At 43.1% G+C, this 25320-nt stretch overlaps 1 protein-coding gene across 2 annotated transcripts; it reads right to left on the bottom strand.

The window, feature by feature from the left end:
* Window positions 1-735: 735 nt before the first annotated feature.
* bmp7b (bone morphogenetic protein 7b) lies at window positions 736-23513 on the bottom strand. 2 transcript variants are annotated; one of them, XM_027277256.1, is made up of 7 exons: window positions 22801-23513; window positions 8593-8782; window positions 6803-6951; window positions 4939-5142; window positions 3789-3865; window positions 2201-2311; window positions 736-1885 (listed from the first exon to the last, which is right to left on the bottom strand). In XM_027277256.1, exons 1-7 carry the CDS (start codon window positions 23198-23200, stop codon window positions 1736-1738), a joined length of 1281 nt encoding a protein of 426 aa, XP_027133057.1. In that variant the 5' UTR covers window positions 23201-23513; the 3' UTR covers window positions 736-1735. The 2 variants fall into 2 exon arrangements, with proteins under 2 accessions (XP_027133057.1, XP_027133056.1); XM_027277255.1 differs by having other exon boundaries at window positions 8593-8785; window positions 22801-23512.
* Window positions 23514-25320: the final 1807 nt, after the last annotated feature.

The following is a 25320-nucleotide window of genomic DNA, read 5'->3' as shown; positions in this document are numbered from 1 at the left end:
TTAACTAAACCAAAGATAAGAGAAATTGAGAAGTCCGGCTTACTCCCACAGCCCAAAGACATGCACTTAATTGGTGTCTCTAAATTGCCCGTAGGTGTGAATGTGAGTGTGAATGGTTGTTTGTCTCCATGTGCCCTATGACGATAACTTGTTAAGGTGAGATAGTCTCCAGCCTCACCCTGATGAGGATAAGCGGTTGCAGGAAATGAACGGATGAATGTATATATATGGGATAAATTGTAATTAAATATATGTCCCAAATATAATTTAACTGTAAATGGCACTCTATAGACAAGTCCACCTACACAAGGGGCCAATACTTTCCCACAATCTACTACAGTCTATGTACAGTATACTGTTCTTACTATATAAAGTCAATGTCAAATACTACACGAGCCCTTTCTTATTCATATAGCTACTTTCATTACAAGTGAACTCAATGTGCTTTACATTAAAGGTCCACCCACCCAGTAACAGAAAAAACCCCACATCCACCTCACAGACAAACCACAGACACACAGTAACTACTCATAAGCCTGAGAAAACAGAAAAAGTTCTCAGTTTGCTTTTGAACGTGGAAACACTTCACAGGCAGATTTCAGGTCAGCAGGTAAAGGATGTAGCTACAATCTAAGCAAATAGCACACACAAGCAGGAACTTGTAAGTGCAACCGCCAAGCATGCATCCTCCAACAGCTTTTCATCCAGATTAAACAACGCACACGCCAAGGTGGGTTTGTTGCTTTCCTCCCAGTTTATTGTTGTACCAGTTCAGCAGTAAAACATGGTTGAGACATCGGAGCACACTGTAGAACATCTTAGCCACCTCTCAATAAATAGACCTTTTAAATATGACAGATTGTATTACAGCAGAGGAATATAAACCTGAAAATGTCTAGCACACAGAACAAGATGCTTCGTACAAAGCTCTCTCTCTCTCTCTCTCTCTCTCTCTCTCTGACAGTTCAGCTGATTGTAGCCCAAAACATGTACGTCACGTGTAACAGCTTCGACTGATGAAATGTGTGGACATTTCCACAAGTCCAAGTTGTCATAAATTGCCTCCCAAAATGACATAACACATGAGGCACTGAGCTTGTACTCAACGCTCCTGTCAAAGTAGTTTTCTCAACTTTGTTTTCATTCCCTCAGAGTTTGTGTGTACTATCGTGTGAAAGAAAACAGGCAGCATTACATACAGGAGAAAACACAAACCCAAGTGACATTCCAGGAAATAAATACACTTCTTGCTTTGTTTGAAAAAAAAAAAATATTTACACAGTATTGTACATGGAAGAAATTCAGAACATCCATCCGGGTTTCTCAGTCATAAAAATATATATATAATAAAATCTACAGTAAAAAGAATGAACTACAATAACAATTATTGAAATAAACAAAAGATTGTTGACTGTGAATGAATATACAGTACAATCACTGCTTTTAATGTCTTGTATACACAGTAGAAAGCACAAACGTGAGTGTGTGTGTGTATGTGTGTGTGCGTGTTGAGTGTAAACTTGATAGATCGGCCACTCGACATTGTGTTTGCTTTAGGGCCGCCTTGGAAACGTAACAAGAGTCTCTTTAACACTCCACACTTGAACTCTCAACACGTTTATAAAATATGTGTGCGTGTCATTTCAAGGCAAGGGAAAAGCCCTCTCTACTCGTGTATGTGTGTGTGTGTGTGTGTGTGTGTGTGTGTGTGTCTCTGTGTGAAGATGCTGACAGTCTAGTGGCAGCCACAGGCTCTGACCACCATGTTGCGGTATTTCTTGAGGATGACGTTGGAGCTGTCATCAAAGTAGAGCACTGAGATGGCGTGGAGCTGTGTGGGGGCACAACATGGCTTTGGGACCATCTCCGGGTGAATAAAATGAACCTTGGAAGAAGAAGAAGGAATTTGAAATGTCAAATGGACACTGATAAATGGTTAAAAAGGATGTATCAGACAGGGTCATGCACTGAATTGTAAATACTGTGGGGCGCGGGGGTTGTTGCGCGTCTTGAAAATGTTAGCCTTATCTTGGGTCACATCACTGACAACTGTTTATTCTAAAATACAATCTGAAACCATTTTGGATCATTAAACACAGTAGTTCCAACAGCGGCTGCATTGTCTTGACAGTTGATGAGATGATTAGACTCTTAACATGACTGCTGGGTTTTTGTTCCCCTGCTTTTCATGGTTACTCACAAGGGTTTGCACAATGGCATGGTTTGTGGCATTCATGTAGGAGTTCAGCGGGAAGGCACATTCTCCCTCGCAATAGTACGCTGCGTATCCTTCTGGAGCAATGATCCAATCCTGAGAGTGTGGAGCAAGACAAAGAATTTTAGTTTGGTTAGAATGCAATCTGGGAAATTGGGAAATAGTGTACTGTGTGTGTGTGTGTGTGTGTGTGTGTGTGTGTGTGTGTGTGGCGTAGCATGCTGAATATAAAACAGAAAAACAGGGATAAAATGGGAGAGTGTGAGAAAAATATCAAGAGAGGAGTTTGAAGGAACTGAGAGGCCACACAGCCAGTGTAGTCAGCATGAGTATGCCTTTGTATCTGCAAACTCAAGGTGTGTTTGAACGAAATTTGAGAGGAATTTGTCCCGCCTACAGCTGCATTATGTTGTGATGTGGCTAGGACTTGCCGGTGCAGACTTGGGCCAAACTGGGCTAAATATCTGCTCAGTAGTGGAAACAAAGGTTTAGTTTTAAAAGTAGAGTTCTTATATGTCCCTTAGTCATCAGCACCAAAAATAAGCAGAATTCCTGTTCCTGTTTGCGATGTCCCCACGGCTGTTTCATAGGGTTTCTTTGATTCTGGAGACACTTACCGTAAATATTCTAAGAAAAGTTCAGGAGTTATAAGGATCTTTGCATCTTTTTAAAAAAAACACAAAAAATGCATGCATGCATTTGGATGCTTAAGGTTTTATAGCACCTTAACATCCTCCATGAGCTGTGGTATCACAACCACTGCTGCTACTGCTGACCTTCTTGGTGAGCTACAGTGACTAACCTCCTACTGTTTTTAGAACAACCAGCATGCATCTGTCCATTTGAGCTCACTCTCACTCGCGTCTCACTCTGCACTTCCTGGCGAGGCCTCACTGTCTGAAAATCTCCGTTCTACGTGAAAGCTATTTCTTACATCGAAGTGATTGTTTTCTGTAATAATGGCAGCAAAATAATTTGAAAGGCTCTGTAATGGCTTAATAATGCTTGAATCATAGTTCTTTCATAGGAGCCTGATGCTTAACGATGCCTTAACTAAGAAGGGCATTGTCCTATTACTGACTTAAATGTGATTCTAGCATCTCTTATGAGAATATTATAATTGCACATTGACTAATTGTATAAAATGTACATAAATGTTTTTTAGCCCTGAGCAGCGTCTCCAGATCTTTCCCCCCATATGGCCTGATCATGCTGCTGCGTAATAAGAGGGTCAGCGCAGCCTGTTTGTAGCTTGAAAGGCAAAAAAACGGGGCAAAAGATCTTAAGCTTACTGCTCTGAGCATACGGTTACAAAAATTTACCCAGATTGAATCTTGTGTGGCAGCTGTACAGTTAGAGGACACAGTTCATAAAGATTACATTGAGCTAAAACTGTTAAGTGTGGTGGACTTGTCCCCTGTTGAAATTACACCTTTGGTCTCAAGTAATATGTGGGTTGATTCTGGTGTGTCATTTATCAGGATTTTGGCATGAGACAAGCAAACAGTGTCTTATTTAGGCTTCTGTTAGGCCAAGCAATTTTGGCTACCTGGTAGAGGAATGCTTTCCGTACCTGCCACCCCAAGTCTCTGAAACTGACGTAGAGCTCATGCTTCTTACACGCCTGCTTCTGATCAGTACTGCTGTTTTCTGAGGAGGAAGAAGACAGACAAAGACAGAGAGAGATTACACATCAATACATGTGCTATTATCCCATTCAGCCACAAGAGTAACTATTTACCGTAGTCAGGCCCCAATTAGGGCAGAGATGATAAAGAACAGACCTAAACACAGCCAGTATCCTCATACAAAACATTAACATTTAAACAATGGCTGAAGGAAATCACCTCCAGATACAGCAGTAGTTTGGTAATTGTTTCAAATGAATGGGCCACCCTGCTTAGAGGTCACTGTGCTGGGCTTTGAGTTTCCACTGGATAAAACAGATGTGCACACAGAGTCGGCTCGCCCCTTTATTTAGTCTCTCTCTCTCTCTCTCTCCTCCCTCTTCACTCATTTCAACATTTCTATTCCCCCTTACTCCAACCATGCGTGAAAAAAACGAACAGTCTGTTTTCTATCTAATGGTATCTCTTCTTCTGGTGACCTCTGGGGCTCTGTGGTACATCAGTTCCTGAGAGTGGTTCACATTAGAAATGATCATGAGCGACTGGTTCTCATCATCCAGTTAAAGACCACTGCTATCCAAAGTTCCAAACAGGCCCATTTGGCCCATGTGTTGTGGCCCCGGTTGCCCCACAGCACACCGCAGATGTGTCCTGCCATAAAAGCCTGCGCTGCCTTACCTCCATGCAGGGAACTTGGCCCCAAACTGCTCTGTAATGCTTGTGTAAATAAACAAAGACAGCAGAGGGATATTTGAAGCTCAGGCATTACAGTCTAATGTTTCAGTGCTTCACATAAACACAGCCCTCTCACACCTCTAAAACAAAGGCCCTGAGTATGTAGCCTATATTTTGTCATGCAAGAATCACATCAATTCCAATGGTATGCTTTTGTTGGTTCTGGATATATTGTATATTTGTGGATGTTTGTGAGTGTTCGCTGGTCAATGAGTGCATACTGTATGTGTTGGCCTTTTCTGTACTCATCTGTGTTCCATTCCATGGATTCCTCCTGATTAAACCAGAGGTCGGTTCAACACAACAACAGCATAAATCAGCGTTGACTGCATGCACAACACACACGCTTTGAATGTTTACCTGCAACGTTGGCTACTCTGAGCGCCTCTTGGCTCTTTGCCCCTTTGGAGCGGTTGGGGTTACGCTGTTTGGCTCCCCCAGGTGCTGAGCGGATGCTTCGCAGGTGCACCTCTGTGGCTTTGAAGAAGGCCACCATGAAGGGCTGTTTATTCTGAGGCCCACTGCGACCAATAAGCCCTGCCACACGAGGATTGATACTCTCTCCTGTAGGGGGAGACAGAGAAAACGGTAGAACAGGTGTTGGCATCACTGAAGTCTAGACTTTATTCATACAGGGTGGTGTACGAGGAGAAAGGGAATGCTTTCGAAATCAAATAAACGTGTGCCCACTTGGTGTGTTTGTGTTTAAAGTTTATTTTGCATGTGTGCGGCCCTCTCTTTCCTCACTGAAACCACTTTTGTTGTGTCAATAACGCTTGCATTCACTTTTGCAAATGATTTTTTCCTCTGCGAATTCCTTTCCCTTTTTCCTCATCCCTTCTCAAACCCAAAATGCCAAGAACAAACGTAGCACCGAACATCAAAGCCTCTCGACTTGTGTTTGTAGGATGTGTGGGTGTGTTTGCGCGTGCTCATGCATGTGCACTCCGGCAGTGTCTATCTAGTTCTCACACGCAAGAATGTGTGTCTGATCACCGTCTGGTGGTAAATCAAGGCTTCTGGTCGCCGCCGGCGACAGGACGTCCCGTGTTCCTGTCTGTACATGCTCATCCATAACCCTTCATACCCAATCCAACACACACACACACACACACACACACACTCATGGATACAGCCTCTCCAGCACTCCCCTCCCACAACATGAAAGCAATACAGTGTCTGTTTTCCTCACCTAACATGTAACATCCTGCCATCCTGTGAGAGATAATATTCTCAAACACGTTCTTGTGCTTCACACTGTTTGTTGATAAAGTTTCCCACTGACTAACATCCAGGCCTTGTGATGACAAACTCCTGCTGAGATGTTATCCTTATGATAAGGCAGTGTGTTTTCTGGATGCCTTCTAATGATGCTGAGGGTATGACGGATGAAGATAGGGATGAATGACTGATGATGACCGATGATGAATGATGAGGAGCAGGATTTGATTTATGTTTGCTGTGTGCACACAAAGAATGAATCAACCCCATTCTTTGGCATTTCAGCAAACAGCCGTGATGTGGGCTTATGAATGTTATAATATAATGCAGACCTTTATGATTGTAAGATATGAGGCAATATCAACTCCACTTTACAGTGACACGATAAGGATTTGTTGATTTGATGGTTATGAGGTTTTTAAGCAGAAGTTTTTCATGGTTTACCTCAAAGACGGAGGAAACGAATTACATTTACTTCTGTCATGTAAATGTTTTTACCAACATAGTTTCCATTACTACATTTTCCAAGTATACATGCTAATATTTTCTAAATTTTAAATTACATTCCAGCGATCTTGTAATTTAATTTCATTCAAAATGTTGCAGATGCTATTGAGACAGAAAGGTTGCTTACCATTGGTGGTACTCGCACCATCATCTGAGAACCAGTTTGTAACTGGTGTAATAACTAAAGCTAACTATACTAATACTTTTATATATTATGATAGTTACCATTTACCATTATGTATACCCGTGCAATATCTAAATCTAAAGCACAGTTGTACAACAACCTAATACAACATAATCTTTCTTTACACTGTCACAGCGGTGTTGATATGTCTCTATGGTCAATTTCTGGTTTTCCAATCACTTTATTTTCTCCTTTTATGATTAATTTTCGTCATCTCCAGCTGTCTATTCTTGAGCAAAACACATCACACTGCTAATGGCCACCTGCATCTTTATACATGTCGAAGAACACACTGATCTGTGTGACGCTCACCATTTGTGCTCTCCAGGGCCAGCTGTAGACCCAGGTTCCTGCCAGGGTTCAGGACCCAGTGGTTACTGGTGGCTGTCACATCAAACACCAACCAGCCCTCCTCGGCTGCCCAGATCACCCGTGAGTCCAGCAGATACAGGTCTGACTCCCTGGAGGAGGTCGCAGAAGACAATAAAAGTCACGCTTAAAGTCAGAGATGAATATAACTCAACACAGATTATATGCACAATTACAAAAGATGGGTTGAAACCATGTGACAATGTGTAAACTTAAGTGGTCGAAGCGCAAAGAGAAGTAATGGAGTGGAGAGATGGAGTCAGAGGAGTGTGACGGAGTGAAACAAAGAGAGAGAGATGGAGTGAGAAAGAGAGTGAGGGAGGGAGGTGGGGAGGAAGGGTGGGCTCCAGATGGTGAGGCCCAGGGGAACACTTCATTTTCTTAATTGACAATAATGGCTTTATAAACGAGCGGTCCTTTCACACACTACACACAGTCCATCACTGGCTGGAATTTTGTGGGACAGCCAGAAAGCCAAAGAGAGAGAGAGACAGGAGAGAGAGAGAGGAGAGAAAAAAACACAGCTGCAAAAGAGGAAAAAACTGTGTGAAAAGTAGCGAGTGAAATAGTGCATATCCAAGTCAGTCTTATTGTCCAACACTGAACTCTGGATTTTCTACTCTTTCACCATCGGAGACTAAAATCCCTTGTTCTTCATGTGGCCATTCATGTATCCCGACCTATTTTCTGACTGGGCAGATAGTGTGTCACAGAGCTCTGGTTCATTCATGTACCCAGGCCTGTCTCTGGCAAAGGAATAAATGAGTGTGTTGTTCCCTCTGGACAACAGAAACCTTTAGGAGGGGTCATGGAGAGCAGTACATGGGCCATTCCCAAGTTACATACACCTTCTGGACAGCCCAGATTAGCCACATGGAAAAGGTGGGGCCGAGACCTGTTCTGATTAGAGCAGAGTCCTTCCTTGATTTTTACATTGTTAATTATTATTTAGATTTAAATCAATAATTTTTTTATTAAACTGAATTGATAAAAAGTCTATAATAAAGGTAAGTCTATAAAGATAAAAAAGTAATAAAAAAAGGTCACAAATGCCATGGTGATTTCATTAATTATGAGGCTCAGTCCAGACCTTTCTCAGTTAAATGGAATCCAGCCATCATTCAATATTTATCTGTGCTTCATCTGTGCTTTTCCTACTATGACAAGCCAAAATGTCTGCCGGGCAAAAGACCCATGATGTAAAACAGATAAAAGCAGCAATTCCTGACATTTAAGAGAACAGAACCGTCATTTATTTCTGATAAATAACTTAACTTGGAGTCTACAGCCAAGCTAGCGGCTTTGTGAGGCTGTACTCAGACACAGCAGGGTGGGTACATGGTGGGGAAACTGGTCTTGGTTGTAGATCATGAAGAAGCTTTACCTCTTATCCAAGAAGCTTCTTCTGTTGGAAGTTCAATTCAGAACTGAAGTAGCCTCTTGGATAAGAGGTGAAACATCTTTATGGATCTAGAGCCAAGTCCAGTTGCCCCAGATTTAACCCTGCTCGAGAAAAGATGACATGGATCATTGAGGACCTTCACAGACTTCATGAATGTCTGTAACAAATTTTATAGCAAGCCAACCAACAATTGTTGAGCCATTTTACTATAAAACAAAATCATCGTCCTTGTGGTGGAGATGAAAGAAAAGTTGTCCTTTTGGAGTCTGGACAAATGTTCAACTCTTCAACTTGTTGGTTAACAAACACATAACCATTTGTCCATGCTCACCTATCAGAGTGTTCCTCCAGCACTTGGTAAACACTGATGCGGAAGGTCTCGTTATCGTAACGTTCGTGGATGAAGTCTTTATATATCCGAAACTCGGCCGCTGTGACAGCCTCGCCCTCTGGAATCCGTGACAGATCGAATCTGAACTCTCTGTGATGCCGCCGCACTGGTAAGAATTCCTTATCATGCTCTACTGCAAGAAAAAAAACAAAAGAAGGAACATTGCACAGTTAACAAGTTAATTTGCATGCCCTCAGCTACACCTTACAGAGAAACAAAACACATGTTTGCATAATTGGTACAAAACAAATGTTTTTTCAACAGTTCATTCCTCCTCCACAGTCCATCAACCTCAGTTGTTAGCAGAGGAAGCTGACATAGCTTGTCAGACTCTGGGTCAGTCCCAGATTGAAAACATCTATAGATATGCGGTACACATGTTGGCTTATGATTGAAACATTTATGAAGACTAGCAGAAGGAGCAATGCATCTGGAGCGCGCTCAGCCAATGATAGAGAGATGCAGGCGGACTCTGACAGCTTTATGAGCCCTTTTCTTCTCCCTCTCTTCCTCTCATAGCCCCAGAGAGTCATCCAGACTGCCCTTCATCTGGTTCTCATGAGTTGGGGCTCTATGTTTGGTGTACCCCATCCTCATTCTCTCCTTTCTCTCACTCTCTTATCCCCACATCGCAGCTCTCCAAGCCCCCTCTACACCCCCAAGATGTGGCCCCCCTGACCCTACTCCTCTCATGTCCCAGCAGGATATCCGAGGGGTCAGCACCTTGTCTCTCATCATCTACTGGCTCTCCCTCCACCTCTTTCTTCATCAACTGTCAGACAGACCCCCCACACAAACAGTCATTCATAGATATACAAACATATACATAAAGAAACGCCAAAATGCAAACACGTCAAATTGTTTCTAAGCTTAAATTATCTAGGCAAGCCCTAGTCATTTCTTTGCATTTATGGGCACAAATTAACGTCCAATGTCCTCTGTTTCTCTGTTTTACAGGAAAAAAGAGCATCCAGCTGCAGTTCAAATTGCATGCTGACATTAGATGCTGTAGTTTCGCAGGTATAACGTTGACCATGTTCACCGTCGTAGCCTAGCTTGTTAGCTCAGCACAAAAACACCTGATGCCAATGGGAATGTCATTAGTTTTGTAGGTATTTGATCATAAAAGAATGAAATATTTAATTAAAATAAAAATCATAATTCATGCTGAGGAGGGTATTTAATGGCTTGTAATGATTGTTGAAATCTTTTTCAAAACCCCAACTGTGAACCTCATGGTATAAAGAAAAAGTCAGGGGATCACTAGTACTCATCCTCCAGAGACCATGAATGTATGCACAAAATTTCATATTGATCCATCTTGTAGTTTTTGAGTTCATTTAGTCTGGACCAAAGTGGTGGATTGACTGAGTGACCAACAGAGTGACAGAGCCATGCTGCTAGCGTGGCTAAAGATAATTAACAGCCAATTAATCAATAATGACAATATTGTAATTGTTTACACTCCTCATACAGTTAGATATCAATCTAATGGCCCTGCAGGGCTGAGTCACAGCTGGGTGACAGAGGAAAGCCCTCTCCAGCAGCCCCTCCTTCTGCCAACCTCAGCAGCCATCCATCGACCAAGTATTGTTACTCAACAGTTCTTTATTGACTCAACTTGATCGAGTCGACCGCCTCTGAACTTTGCAAAACTCTGGCAGGAAGAAAAACCTAGTCCTAGGATCTTTGCCAAGCTATCATCACACACATGAATATTACAATTCAAAAGAATATCTGAGGACAGCGAACTCGTTCAGTACCAGCTGTCAGTAATATAACTGTGCAATGATGTAAATGTTATGCATGTTTCATTACATAGCTCGTGCGGTGTTACTTCTTTTCCTGCACACCTGCCCCTTTGTCTCCCTCAGCCCTGTTTCCCCTCTTCCCTCGCATGTACTTTTCCCAGCGGACTCTCTCTCCTACATCCCCTTCCATTTATGTCTCTATTAAACCCAGTTGCTGAAGGACATTATACAAAGGCAGCACTGTGAGATGATTGGCCAGAGCACGAGTAAAGAAAGGATCTAATTACTCTTCAATGAGGGACAGCTCTGCTCTCTGTTGGCCATTACATGGCCTAGCTTTAGGCTTCCATTGTCCTCCATCTGCTATGGGCACACATTGGACTGGTTTGAAAAACTTTTCCTGAAAACAATGGAGTTCAAGGTTATGTAGACCTTAATCAATTCAACATCACTTCCACCAACAGCCTGACTTATTCATGACCTCTTTTCATTCTACCATCCCACTTTCTGTCTACACTTGTACCAGTGCCAGGTACATATTTTAAACATTTTAAACATGCATATATATTTTTCCTTCTCAGACTGTTTATTTTGAAGGATTCAGGCCTAAAAACTGAACTTGACATCGAAAAAAGGTAAAAATGTCAAATCTAAAAACATACATTTTTCTTTCATGTTCTTTGAATCATTTTGTGACCACCTCAGTTTTATCTTGAAACTCGGAGGTTGGGAATCATGGTAATTACCTACAAGGCTAGGGCAGTAACTCAAAATAATTGCCTTTCACTGAAATATCATGGTGATATGACCAGATGATCATTTTACAATCCTGTTGTACAAATGATTGATTCAAAACAAATTATAGTTAAAGAATTATCGTCTGTGTAAAAGCAATTCTGGGATTTCTTTCAAAATACATCAAATATGTTGGAAAATAGTTGCTGAAAACATGTGAAAAGACTTTAGACGATACATTACTGAAATGTGGAGTTAGAGGTTAAAGCAGTTTTTAGTCTATGATTTTTGTGGGCGGTCCTGAAAGGGTAGCTCGATGACACAGTGAGGCCACCCTGAGGATACCCCTGCACCCCTAGCAAAGAGACAGAGATCAATTCATCTTGTGAGTTTCAAGGTGTTTCAAAGTTAGTCATGTCCTTTTTTGAACTTATCGGACACGTTTCAGTAAAAGACAGTTTATTTTTATATATGGTTTTTCATTTATTTACAGTATTTGTCAGACATATTAATATTAGAAAACTGCGCTTACTCATTTCATGATACTGATTTTAACCACATTGCCCAGCATTACTGCAAACACACGTCATCAAGAGAACATTTCTTCTTTCAAAAGAGAAATACAACAAAGACTACTATTTTCAATCCAGGGAACAATTACTTCATGTTCTTGGTACCCTTTCATACATTTTCATTTCTCCTTTTTACCTCTCTGCTCCAGGGCCTGCTTATTCTTTCTACCACACCAGGGACCTCTCCCTCCTCCCGTAGCCCAGTGCAGGTGCACTCCCCTCTGGGGAGAAAGCCAGACCTGTTCTTTAGCCTCCGGAGCAGCCGCCCGCCACTTGACTGTAAAAGCTCTTTATCTTTGCTTGTGAGAACAGCTGGATGCTGCTGTTAAACACCCACACCAACTATTTCTCTCACATCACTTTCCATTTCCACTCTTTAATGCATGAATTTCATCTGTGCTGTCTGATAGAGAATGAGAGTAGCAGCCTACAGAGCTGTAGCTTTAACCTCTGCCTTTGTCTCTCTTTCTGTCTCTTCTCTTACAGGCCATTATAGCAGTATGGCAGTCATTAGATGAAAGGAAGAGGCACAGTTAAAGCCAAGCGGGTGCATTTATGACTTCCTCTGGGAGGAAGTGAGTAGCCATCGCTCCACCTGTGTCGCAAACACACATACACCACAAACATGGCGAACACGCCCTCTCATGCCACATGAGCCCTCCATTCTGAGGAGCCACTGCATCGGTTGCTGCCCCCCCCCCCCCCCCCTCTCTCTTTCTCTCTCTCTCTCTCTCTCTCTCTCTCTCTCTTGCGCTCTCTCTCTCACTCCCCCCCCCCACACACACACACACACACACACACACCACACTTGCATGCACACAAACAACTATCACAAAGTATTTCCTGTGAAGTGAACGGTCTTGTGCGTCACAGCCCGGTAACACAATCATTATGGGTTTTTGTAATCCATAATTAGAGATGCAATGCACACATGCAAAGAGACACACACACACAGGCACACAAATATATACACGTACGCACAGTGAACTGCTTTTATCATTTGGTATGACATCTGATTTGCTTTTTATATAAACTGCTGATGATGCACAGTTTTCCCACATCATTTGACTTGCGCAGGCCACACACATGCACGGCAGCACACATCAGAGATGTTGGGATGGTGATGACTTCTCCATCCTCCTCCAAACCTACCGTGCACCTGGCAACCAGAGGGTTACTACCGAATGAACAGTGTGTTAGCATCTTTCAAGATTTATGCCTCTCCGCGGGGCACGCGGCTTCCTTATCATGTTCTCCACTACTGAGTGTCTGCGCCTGCTAACAGCCAGAACCTCAGATCTCTTTCCAGAAAATGGCCGGCTGTGATTTGAGCTTAACTCCTCTACAGACATGCAGTGATTTCGGAACTTCATTTAACTTTGTTTTTATTTTATAAATAGTACGTTATCTTCTAAAAAGAAATTTAAAAATCATAACATTCCTGTGCATTGTTTTGTCTACAAAAAACTTTTGACTGTGTTTAAAGAAAGTCTCTTCATATTCTAGATTTTCTCATTAAAAGACCAATGAACTGATCCTACCACAGAACATTAACATAATTATTGCCTATGTAACCAAAGCCTGATCCAAAATCTACTCAAAATATGTCATATTGGTGCACTGAGTGACATTACCATGAACACTGTTTGCCATATGCACCATCCTGCTGCTGTACATACTTGCTAGAGCACCACTAAATCCACAGCTTAAGACTTTAGACTTAAGTCTTCAATAAGAGGAAATGTCATTGAGAGAGAGAGACAGTTGGTTTTGTGGACAACAACAAAAAGAGAAAAACAACAGCCTTATCCTTTCATTATTTTTTTCTCTCTTCTTGCATGTCCCTCTCTTCCTCCTTCCCTCGTCTCTCTCCTCTCCCTCCTCTCTCCTCCTGCCAGGCCTGTAGACCTAAGACACTTCTCCGACACCTCAGGCTCCGGAGCAGCAGCGGACAAATCTGACGGTTCGTATTAGCCCAAGTGTCTGTTCGGCATCCTCACACCCCTCAGTCCTGCCTTGTGCGCTTCCGCTGCTCAGCGGGGCGGTTACGGGGGGGATTGACTCACCCCTGGCACCAGTCTCACTCCTATCAACTGAAGGCTTTAAGCTCCTTCCCCTCTCCCAACCCACCTCCAATTCCATTGAGATAACTGCGCCACCATTACCTGCACCTTGTTCTCCATCCCCTGTAGAGCCCATTAACTCCAACGGCACACCTGATTCCCAAAACCAGAAACTAGGAAAGTCAATAAAATTACAGCAGCAAGATCATTTCTCTGCACTGCAACACCAACTGGAGTCATGCACTTGATTGATGCGCCATAATGATCTGTCTCTTTCGTTCTTTCTGTTGATCTAACTCCAACAATGTTTTAAGTACAGTACTGGGAACAAGTAAGTCATAGTTTCCGTAAGCTAAAAGGAGACAGGAGAAGAAAAACGGAGTGCAAGGAAGGGGCAGATTGCTCAAGATGTTTATCCTATAAAGAGTAAAGGGTTTAATCTCCTGGGTACCCGGTGACTACCCACAGTAGGGCGATTACCACGTTAGGAAACATCCTGCCCACTGGCGACTACTGATGACATCATGCCTATGCAATGTATTTGTACTGCTGTAGGGCCTGACAGCACAGGCTCTCTGGGACGGGGTCAGCGGAGTTTCATGCTATAACTTACTCACACTTAACGATCATTAACTCACCGCAGCGTGTGTGTGTGTGTGTGTGTGTGTGTGTGTGCACAATCACGTTTTGCCTTTGAGCCTGTGCGTAAGTAGAAGCAGCAACCACAGGAAGAAGAGTCTTTACATTTAAGACTTGTGGTCAAACCAAACCTTTCTTGCGTTTTCAAGCATGAAGCCAACCCGAGAGGTCTCTGATTATACCCACAGCAGCTCTGTGACCTCTCTCTCTCCCTCTCACTGAGGCCATCAAACATGCTTGCCCTCTGCACCCGTAAACTGTAGTGCTGGGTTCCCCCCCTCATGCTTCATTTGGCATCATGGGCCAGAGATTTATACTGGATATGAAACAGCCTGGAACTCACAGGAATGTATATGTAAAGCCTCTCACCTCCGTCCTTTACAGAGCAACACACAGCAGCTATGTTAAAGGCTTGTTACTTCCACAGATATCTAGGCATGCAGTTTGGATTTTAAGGAATAGAAATGCCATGCAACCAGTGGAAAGTTACTGCTCCGAAACAACCCCACCAAGCTGTTGTTGTTTATACTCATACAAATTAAACAAATGAGGTAAATTGTATTAGTTAGGGAGCTTTAGAGACTCTGGCAGGTGTGTTTTGTTACTTTCAGACACAGCCAGGCTCGGTGTTTCCCTCGTTTTCCAATCTTTCCGCTGGCTCTAGCTTTGTATTTCACATACAGACATGAGAGTGGTATCAATCTTCTCGCCTAACCCTGACTCTGAAATTCCTAAAGAGCCGTCGACAATAGCAGTGAATGAAACTAATTTCTAAAAAACAACAACATCTAGAATCAGTTATTCAAGATAACACACAATGTCAAAGATACAATTTATTCAATACCATTAGTGGTAAGTGTAAAAGTTTCTAATTTGGCTGAACCTCTTCTTTTAATGTAAGCCAAAAGCGGTGGATCTGAACAGCCACACGGAAGACTAAAAGGCCTGCAGGACAAATTGAGTCATCTCGGAAATTGGAACTTAAGACATCATCATGTTCCCTCAGAGTTCTGTCAAGAGAGATTGTACTTTAGTGAAAGGCAATGGTGACAACAAAGAAACCACATCCTAAATCTTCAGCTTTCATTGTTTTGTGGTGTGATATAATGTGTTGAGAGATCTCTGCCAAACAGTGAGGGATCTCTAAGACCACTGTAGCCATCTGCACTTCCTCTTAACTGCAGGATAAAACAACTCTTAAGACGTGGAACCACAGCCATTCAGTTTCCCCCACTCATTCTTCCCCTCATCCCCTTGCTTTTATGTTCTTTAATTTTGTGGCCGCAGGGGCCACACCCTCCTCGACCAGCCAAGCCGCCTCTTATTATAGACCTCAGGAAAATTCACATACAATACGCACGTTGGCACAAAGAAACACACAGATGTGTCTACACGGTGTCTACATAAAACTTTTTTATAATTTCCTCCTGCATCCCAGTGCGGCATCTTATGCACACATGACAGGCACGCTGGCACCCCGATTTTAACAGCTTGTTGTTTATTTAGTTTAATTACAGCCCGTTGCTTTTTTTAAAATAAACAAAATCGCTGTGGAGGAAACACAAGGGAAATACAGCTGCACACTTGCCTGAATAAATAGAAACATGCCGCACGCAGTTCATATTCCATCCTGCACAATTTCATCACTTATCATAAAAACACTTGCGTACAGTTGTTGCTTGGTTTTTACGAGCTTTTATTTGGCTGTCTGGAACCTGGTGAGGAATCTGGTCAGTATTACAGGCTTCCGCTAACGCAATCTTCCACTAGGAGAACTAACACACATCACACAGTGCAGCTGGTGACTGGGCAGTGTAGGTGGCTCTAAAATAGTGTTTTTACTATGCACAAACACACATAACTACCCTGACACGAATGCTGTAAAGCACACTGTGTTCCCACAAGGAAAAGGAAGAAAGAAAGAAAAGTACTTAGTTTAAATACACGGCATCCATTTGTGATCCACCTTTACCCTCTCTCTTGCCTTTGGTGTTACATTTGCTTTCCTTTTCCTTCTCCTCTCATCTCCCCTCTGCCCTGCCAGTGCCCCAGTACCAAGCAAAGAGTGCTGTATTTGTTTTTGCAGCAGCGGAGCTGTTGGTCCCAGGATCTCTGGCTGTGCTCTGGCCCACATCTGCTTTCTCAGCTTCGCTGCTTGGTACCCGCCGTCAGGGAAGTGCAAGGGAGTCTTATGTGCTGCCAGTCACTGATAAGGCAAGGCCAAAGTAACCCAGATGAAAGAGAAGTGGCTAAACGGGTGGAAATATCATTCATTCTGTTATCATTCATCCTGCAAGTTTTATGATTTCACAGCTCACTTTAATGTATCAATTATTCCTCTTTCTATATGCATTTTACAGTGGTTGCATACGGAGGTGAACTACCACAAAACTGGAGCTCCTTTTAAAGAAAATGTCAGAGCAGGAAAGTAAAATTATTAGACAAACTAAAATGAGCCCAACATTCCTGGCAATGAAGGAGGTCCGTCCATCATTGAAGCAGAGCTAGAACGCCTGCTGCTTAGTACATCTGGGCCTTTTGACCACTCGCCACATTGTCAAGTCCCACCCGCAGAGTGTTTCATCATTTCTCTCAGCAAGTGCCTTAGCCTGGCCAAGAGCACAGAGGCTCTGCTATGTACATCCAGATGTCATTCTGGACTCCTGGGTTCAACAGGTGAATCTGAGAGATAATAAATGGAAAAAAACATTATTTTCCTGGATCACACCGGCTGTGGACTTTGTAAAGCTGCCTGAAGCTTATGAGAGGAGAGATTCTTTGTCTCCATTTGTGGTATTTATTTACACACTAGACCTAGATGTAATACATCAAGTTGCGGAGAACATTAAGAGAAATTACCTGACAGGAAGGCAGGGCTATCTGTACCAACAAACATTCCTCTGCTTCTGCTGCTCGCTCCCTGTCCAGCAGAAGGCAATAAAGCATGTACTCAAGAACACTAATTAGCTCCAGAAACATTCCTTTTGGGCAAAAGAAAAAGCCTGCATTTCCCTCCACACATATTCATGCATGTATATACACATGCATGTGTTTTTAGTCCACTGGGAGTGTATACAGAAGCGATTACATAAATCTACGGGAGGGAGAAAGGCGTACTAACAGTGTCAAGGACAGAGGAATGACGGCCTTTCAGCACATACTTGTGTTTTAATTTTTCGTGGTCCTCATGTGATGAGAAGCCTCCTCTGACACATTTTAGGGAAGCAGCTTCCAGTGTGAGATAAAGACACGGAGTCAGACAAATCTATCACATTACAACAACTCAATGATGTACAAAAAGTATGAGAGTGCGTGTGTTTGTGAGAGGAGAAATGAAGTAGAGAGAAAGGGAAAGCTGTGGTTTGGGTTCAGAGAAAGTGTGTGTGTGTGTGTGTGTGTGTATGTATGTATGTATGTGAAAGAGGGGAGGTGGGGAGTGGAAAAACACACAAAAGAACTTGAGAAAGTGTTGAAATGTTTTATGTCTGGAAGCACGGGAGGTTTAAACCCCTGGAGGTGAGGGCCAGAGCAGGAGGTTGGAGACTAAACACCACACAACACCACTGGGACTATATGATAACTAACTAATTAAAACTAGGAGGCCAGTGCTGATAATCAATACTGTTGGCTCAGGAGGGTAGGGAGGGAAATTCGGTATCAGATGGTCCTGCGTGTGGGACAGATTGGAGACAGGGCCAGACATGATGGTGAAGGTCGAGATGTGGAGACTTGTTGGACTCTGAAAAGATAAAGTTTCTCTGCACAGCTGCTTTGGCCTGCAGACAGAGAGAAACATCTGTATTAACCTCAGCACCATGGGCAGCCCACTGTGGAGAGGAATGCAAGGAGCAATAGAGACAAGGGTGGGGAGAGACTGAAGTGATATGAGTATGTTTTTTTTAAAGAGACATATTGGCGCTATCATCATTCGAAATTACAAGCATGGACCTCTCTGTTTCTCTGCTATCAGCTAAAAAAAATAGAGCTGCGTGCCTTTAGCGTGACTGTAGAGTGACACGACTGCATTCAAGTACGCAGCCGTGAGTGCGTGCACTGGTGACACAAGGCTGTCTGAAAGCCAAAGCCTCTAATAAATCCAAACTAATTTACCAGTTAGACATTTCTTCCCCTCCTTGCTCTCCATTACCATCCTATTAACGCATCCTATAAAGCGGGAGAGAATTGGCAATCAAGTGTGTGGCAACTCCTATGGGAGCAGACACAGGGCGTTGGACAGTGGAGGCCAGGTGGTGCCCTGTCAGCTCACCAAGGTAACGCAGAGGATAATTACCTGCTAGTGCACTGACTCACTCCCCCAAGTCTGTATGATGCCTGTTTCCCTTCTTTGATCACAGCCTCAACTCACTAGTTAAATAAAGGCAAAGATTCAACACAGGTTGCAACATTAACTATTTTGTCCACCAGGTAACATGGCTAGATTTTACCAGCCATTCAGTAAATTACTATTACTAATACATTTGCATATTTTACCAGCATTTGGCTGCTCATTTTGTGCCCTGCTTCAACAGTATTACTAAAACTAATGTTCAACATCGTGGCATGAATTGGGTGAGATAACGACTATCCACATTGCTACATATTGCAACAGTGAGACAAAGAAAGCAATGGAGCTTTGTTTGTTTACTGCTGTTCAACTCTATTTAGTGAAATGTATCACATCTGGTGCGGATTAACAGCAGCACAACGCTGAGCAATTAAATGCGCCCTGGTAGCACTTTTTTTTCTTTTTTTTTTTCTTTGATGGCTTGATATTTGTTCACTTTTTAAGATGCCCTGACTTTACGACAGCACCTCCTCTGAGTGTAAAGATATAGAGGCTGACTTACAGCATCAGTGTTACACAGGCAGGGGCCTCTCAGCCAGGGTTAAGATGCCGATCTACAAAGAACATCAAGATCTACACAAACTGAAGTAAAATCACATATATATGAACTCTGTGCTTGAAATGAAACTAATCTTTGGGTCTCATCTTTTAGGATTTACCTCTTCAGCAGGAACCAACGGGCTTGGGACTGAAGTATATATACATAACAATATGTATATTGTTGGTTTTGGTCTTTACATGGGACTTGTTTACATGTTCCTTTAACTTAGAGCAATATTATGATAAGACCATATCATCACAATATGAACATGGATGAACCACTGTGTTGAATTAGCCCTAATGTACACCCACACAGTTTTGCCTTGTTCCTTCACACTCAACTAAAGCTATGTTAATCCATGCAAGACTCCATGACAACAGAGGGAATAAGGAAGCTGTGACTAACGCACCTCATGATAACATTTTACAGTAAAAGGCTTCAGCCTCCCTCCCACACAAACACAGGTAATGAGGTTGCTACTGTTTCAGTCATCCAGGATGCAAATAGCAGACATCCAAGTCACAGCCCTTTCCTGTGGTTTGGGACGTGTAAATGGGCATTTAAGTTTGTAAGTTTGGGCATTATAAGGGCTTGTGCGTGTGCCCGGATGACTGAGTATGACCAGCCTGTGTGAGTTTAACATGAACTGAACTGAACTTGTAGCTCAGCACAGGCCAAAGTAGTGGCGAAAAGCCCTGGAAGCTGTGGTCTGTTAAGGAGGAAATGCCTTAATTTACGGTGGCTGAGGGCTAATGCTGCCAGAGACCACTGGGACTACATTAAGTAATTATTACAATAAGGATGTGAATGAGTATGTAAAGTACGCGTGTGTAGATTGAGAGATAGAAATAGATAAAAATCAGAAGAAATGTTGGCAAGTAATATGTTAAAATCCACCGTTTAGTTTAGTTCTTCTTGTGCCTTTTTGTATTTATTTCTGTTGCCACCTTGAAACAAGGAACGTGTGTGTTGCGTTAACTTGCTGGCGTGTTATCATGACACGTCCGGCACACACCCGGCGCCTGTGTGACCTGTGTTTCGTGTAGCAGTGTACATTCTGAATGTATGCTGTAAGCCATTTACACAGCTGGGCTTTTAAACTGAAGTGACTCAGTGAGAGGACGTCCCTGGCCTGGGGTCTGTCCCAAAGCCCACACCCGCCCTTAGCTGGCTGCACTGGAGCCTTCAACACTCACACAAGCTGACAACAAAGTGTATCAGCTCCCCTGAGTGACAATCAGGAACAAAGAGAAATAGCAAGTAAAGTCTTTTCGACATTGGGTGGCTTAGTGCATTGATATGTTCTTAGATGAGCACTTTACATTCACATCACTGCATCCATAGTAAAATCAGAGACATTCCCGTCGTAGTATTTAGCCTTAAATAAAAAAAACACAAACCATTGCATAAAACCAGGCCTCTCAGGAAGCAGTAACCAGTGTTGAGTCTGACTAATGTACCTTGGCACGGTAGTTATGGAGACATGCAGAGTTTTGAGGGACAGTTTTTAAATAAAAGCCACACTCATTTTGCACTCAGACAGCCCTAAATAAGAAAACAAACCCGCAGTGAGCAAATGTGGAAAGGAAGGAATTTGGAGAGGAAATAGTCAATGCATTTGATAGCCATCACTTAGTTTTCTGTGTCCTCTCTCTCTCACACATGAAGGGTAATGATAATAATCTGCTGGTTTGAATCAAGCCGCCTGAACACATATTAGATGTTATTACATAAGACACAGGAAGAAACCTAACAATGAACCCTACTGATAGATGCACCACGTGGCAGAGAGCACACAAGATGCAATGACAAATACACATTTATTTCCAAATGAGTGACACATATGGAAACACCCATCATGTGCCATGAGGAAGACTCAACTTGGGAAAATGCCATCAGTAATTGCATTAGCCACAAGACTTCGGGAAGGCAGTGTGACTTTCTTTCCATGATCCTCTAATATATTAAATAAAAATGTTCTCCAGCTGATGTGACCCATCTTTGTTTAGATTTTCTGTCTGCTTTAAGCATCATCCTTGCAAAAAGAAATGAGCAGAGTCCCAGTCAATCTGTCGTCCTTCTTTCTCTCTCTCTCAAAAGCTCCCTTCTTTCTTGTCAGCTTGCTGCAAGCCTCGGCCCTTGACTTTGCGAGGCCCTTGACTTTGCGAGTCTCTGTGGTCAAATCCATCTGTGTCACAGCCTGTCAAAAATAGTCACAATGCAGCAGCTCCCACAGTAATTACACAGTGCAGTGGAGGAACCAGTGTCACCTCCCTCTCTCATGCCAAGACGCTCCAACAATGATCTTTCCAGGATTGCATGTAAACTCTTTGCACAATTTCACCACAATTCCGGTCGCTTGCCTGCACAGAATTTCATTTACACATTTCACAATTTCAAAACACAACTACTCATCTGGAACATAAACTGGGCACTTGCTGTGACTGCATTATATGTTGAGCAAATTGAATTATAACGACGTGTTTATCTATCCATAAATCTGACACCGCCTGCTCGTGATAATTTGCACTTAACAACCTCAAACTGTTGGTGACAGCAATAAAATAGTCCAGGACTGTTTGATTTCAGTAAAAAAAAATCTGATTAGATAAGCAAAGTGGTCCAGAGAGCAACACTTAATGACCAACAAGTTAATAAAACAACTCTATTGGAGTGACGTGTATATAAACAGAATGATTCAATGTGTGATGAAGTTTGGATCATCGCTGACAGGCATTGTTTTACTGTCCGAGTGTCTATAGGGCTGTCTACAGATTAGAGTGAAGGGAGGACTGGCGCACTTTGAACGAGGTCTGCTGTTAACTTGCTCATTCTTTAGATAACACATGGTTGACACACTAGCTGCTGGCTGGTCCATCATCTTCAGCGCCAGCACCTGAACATTAGCTGGTTGCACAGCTGTTTAACAGAGAGGGACACTGGAATGTGACACTCCTGGTATTAGCTGGAAAACTGCACCTATGTAAACATGGTTATTCTGCTGCGGTGCTGCGTGTGCGTGCAGGTGTAACATCAGAGAAATACATGTGCTGCTCCATAAGGTAACAAGATAAAGTATCACCACAGTAACACTTTATGACATGAAATACACATGATGGCTCCTAAAGACAGCAGTGACATGAGATAAATGGCACTAACAGTGATTAATTATCCCTGTTAATGAAGCTCTGACAGTGATTTATAGCTTATACAGGCCCATGGATGATCACTTGACAACAGCAACATAAACTTCAAACAAATCTGTGTAAAACAGCTTTGGAGACTTCTGTTTCTGTGGCTGTTTATCACTAAACTATCTATTTTTATAACTAAAATATTATTTTTAAAATATTTAATTTGAGAGACTTGAGACTGAACCAAGTAGTAACTTTACTGCTTTGCCATCATCTCTCTTGGGCTTGTTTTGCTGTGTTTAATACTTATAAAATTGTATTACTAATAGATTTTTATGATACAAATGGTGAGAAAATAAGGAGCCTACCTAAATTGACAAAGCTCATGACCATGTCTGCATCGTTCAAGAAGTTGTTGTCCTGCAGGCTGGCTATGGGGGGGCCCTGGGTGGTGAAGACGGGCTTGTATGGGTAGGAGTATCTGTCCTCGTCCCCCTCTGTGGACATGGCGTTGTACAAGTCCAACATAAACATCGGGGCAGCGTTGTGCTTTCCGTGGAGGTGGGGTCGCGGCCGGTGCGGCAACCCCAGGATCGACAGGATCTCCCGCTGCATCTCTCTGCGCTCCTGGCTCTTCAGCCGACGGTGGATGAAACTGGAGTGGAACTCGTTGTCCAAAGTAAAGTTCGTAAAAGCGGTATCCGCCAGGACGCAGTAGCTCCAAACCAAGAGCAAAGCGGGAGCACGTCTATCCAAAATCGGTGCCATGGTACTCGCTGTGCGTAATTGCGCCCAGTTCTGCTCGCCGAAACTCTGTAGAGTGGATATTGAACTTTTAGCAACAGGCACCCTGTGTTCAATATCCAAAGTCAAGTACGGACCCTCATGTTGAGGGAAGAGTTCCCAAATGAAACATCAACTTAACTTCAAAGTGAAGTTTATTGATTTTGTTTTTTTTTTCTAGACAGATTGTGTTTCGCGCGGACCTCTGTCCTCATCCACAACCTGTGACCAACAGCTACCAAGTGTGGTGCAGCCTGCAACTGCAGAGAGTGGAGGCTGCGAGCGGACACGAACAAGTTCTGAGGAGGCGCTGTGTGCTGGGAGGAGCAGGGGAGAGAGAGAGAGAGAGAGAGAGAGGGAGAGAGAGAGGGAGAGAGAGAGAGAGAGAGTATGTTGTGGTTTTCTAATGGAGATAGAGCGAAGATGGCCTTTGTTACCAGTTGGAAAAGAAGAGCTTCAGGCTAGATGTGCAAATACAAAACGGATTAGGACTGGATTTGTATCATGATGCTTCAGTTTATGATAAAGCACATTTCGTCATTCCTTTCCCACAAGTCGTAGTGTGTGCGTAAGCTTGTGTGGATTCAATAATGACAGATGTGCAGACAGTGACAATAGGCCTTTCAGTGGTATTGCACTTATGGAAAATAACAGAGTTCATATCAGAGTACTTATTTGCCTGTGTGGGTGAATGCTTCGGTACTGGGTGAGAGGTTACAACATGCAGTTGTAATACAGCCACTATAATAGTTCCTCAGTGATCTGCAGGTGCACTCTCTGAATACCTTGCTTTACATGGTTATGAGACTTGAAAGTCAGTTGTCTTTTGATGTCAAAGAGGTGGCCTTACAGCCTCACAACTGCCATTTCATGCTGCATTTTTTTTAAGATATCCAAGCTCTTTCTATCCCTTAGTACTGGAGCAGGAAGTTTGTGACAAAGGAGGCAGTGCACAGACAGAGTGCAGACTGCGAAGGAGGGGTGCAGATGTTTGGCAGCTGCTTCATCCCTCCATCTGCCCCCCTGGCCCCAGCACCTCTTAAACACCACACTTTAATGGAACGCTCCTGACCCTCTTGTGCGCTCTGCTCTTGCTGACACAGGCGGAAGGATTTCAGATGGCCCTTTGCGTAAAGAACGACAAAGCCCTCCTTAAAACCTTTCCACTGCACAGAGAGAGTGGAGTTTTAAAAGGTTGTGCAGTTGATGTTTTAGGGCTACGGCTTGCCAGGTGATTTTTATGACAATAAAATTAGACTTCAATGGCACAGCAAGAAAGGCTGTTAGACGGCTTAAGCTATGATTGCAAACAGAGGAAGGGAGGAAAGGAGGCAGAGCGTGTCTTGGGGTCTTCTACACTTAGCTCACCTTCCTGCCCATTTAATGTGGTTGTTGTAGTCTTCAAAGGCGTTCCACTCCTCTTTTTCCAATGACAATCCAACATGGCTTAAAGCCTGAAAGCTTACATGGCCTGCCACTACTCATTCTGTATATCTAATCCTCTATTTGCTTTTAAACAGCCTTTCAGTAGTAGCCTGAAACATATAAACATTTCTATCCGGTGCCTCAGATAGAATCAGCTAATGGCCGCAGGTGTTTACATTATAGCGGTTTCCGACAGGCGACTTGAAAGGGTCTAGGTTTCAGTTATAACTATACATCTTCCTCTCTCCGTCTCTCATTGTCTTACACTCATTCTCTTGCTCTCTTACCCTTGCTGTAAGGTTTGTGAGGTCACACCCCCCAGTGCTCCTCCAACAACCCCAAGCCCTTGGCTCAGTTTGTGCCCAGAGAGGACCTGACAATCCTGGGCAGGACAATAGGAACAGACCCCCCTTTGTTTGGGCCTCCATGGGCCTGATGACAGTCACAGTAAACAGTGGGCACAGCCTGAGGCCAGACTGGGTGAGCTGCACTGAGGGGCCTTTGACAAGGAGAACCAAAGCAGAAAAGCCGAACAAATAGTCTTTGAATCTTTCATCAACAAGACAAGAAAAGAAAAATCACTCTGTTTTGTCTCAGATACACACGACCACTTGGATATTTGGACAACCGGTGATACACGCTTATTATTAGCTTAGTATTAGGGCTTACAAAGAAGTGAA

Source organism: Larimichthys crocea, unplaced genomic scaffold (assembly GCF_000972845.2).
Source record: "Larimichthys crocea isolate SSNF unplaced genomic scaffold, L_crocea_2.0 scaffold97, whole genome shotgun sequence".
NCBI lineage: Eukaryota > Metazoa > Chordata > Actinopteri > Sciaenidae > Larimichthys > Larimichthys crocea.
This window is presented reverse-complemented; position numbering and strand designations above follow the sequence as displayed.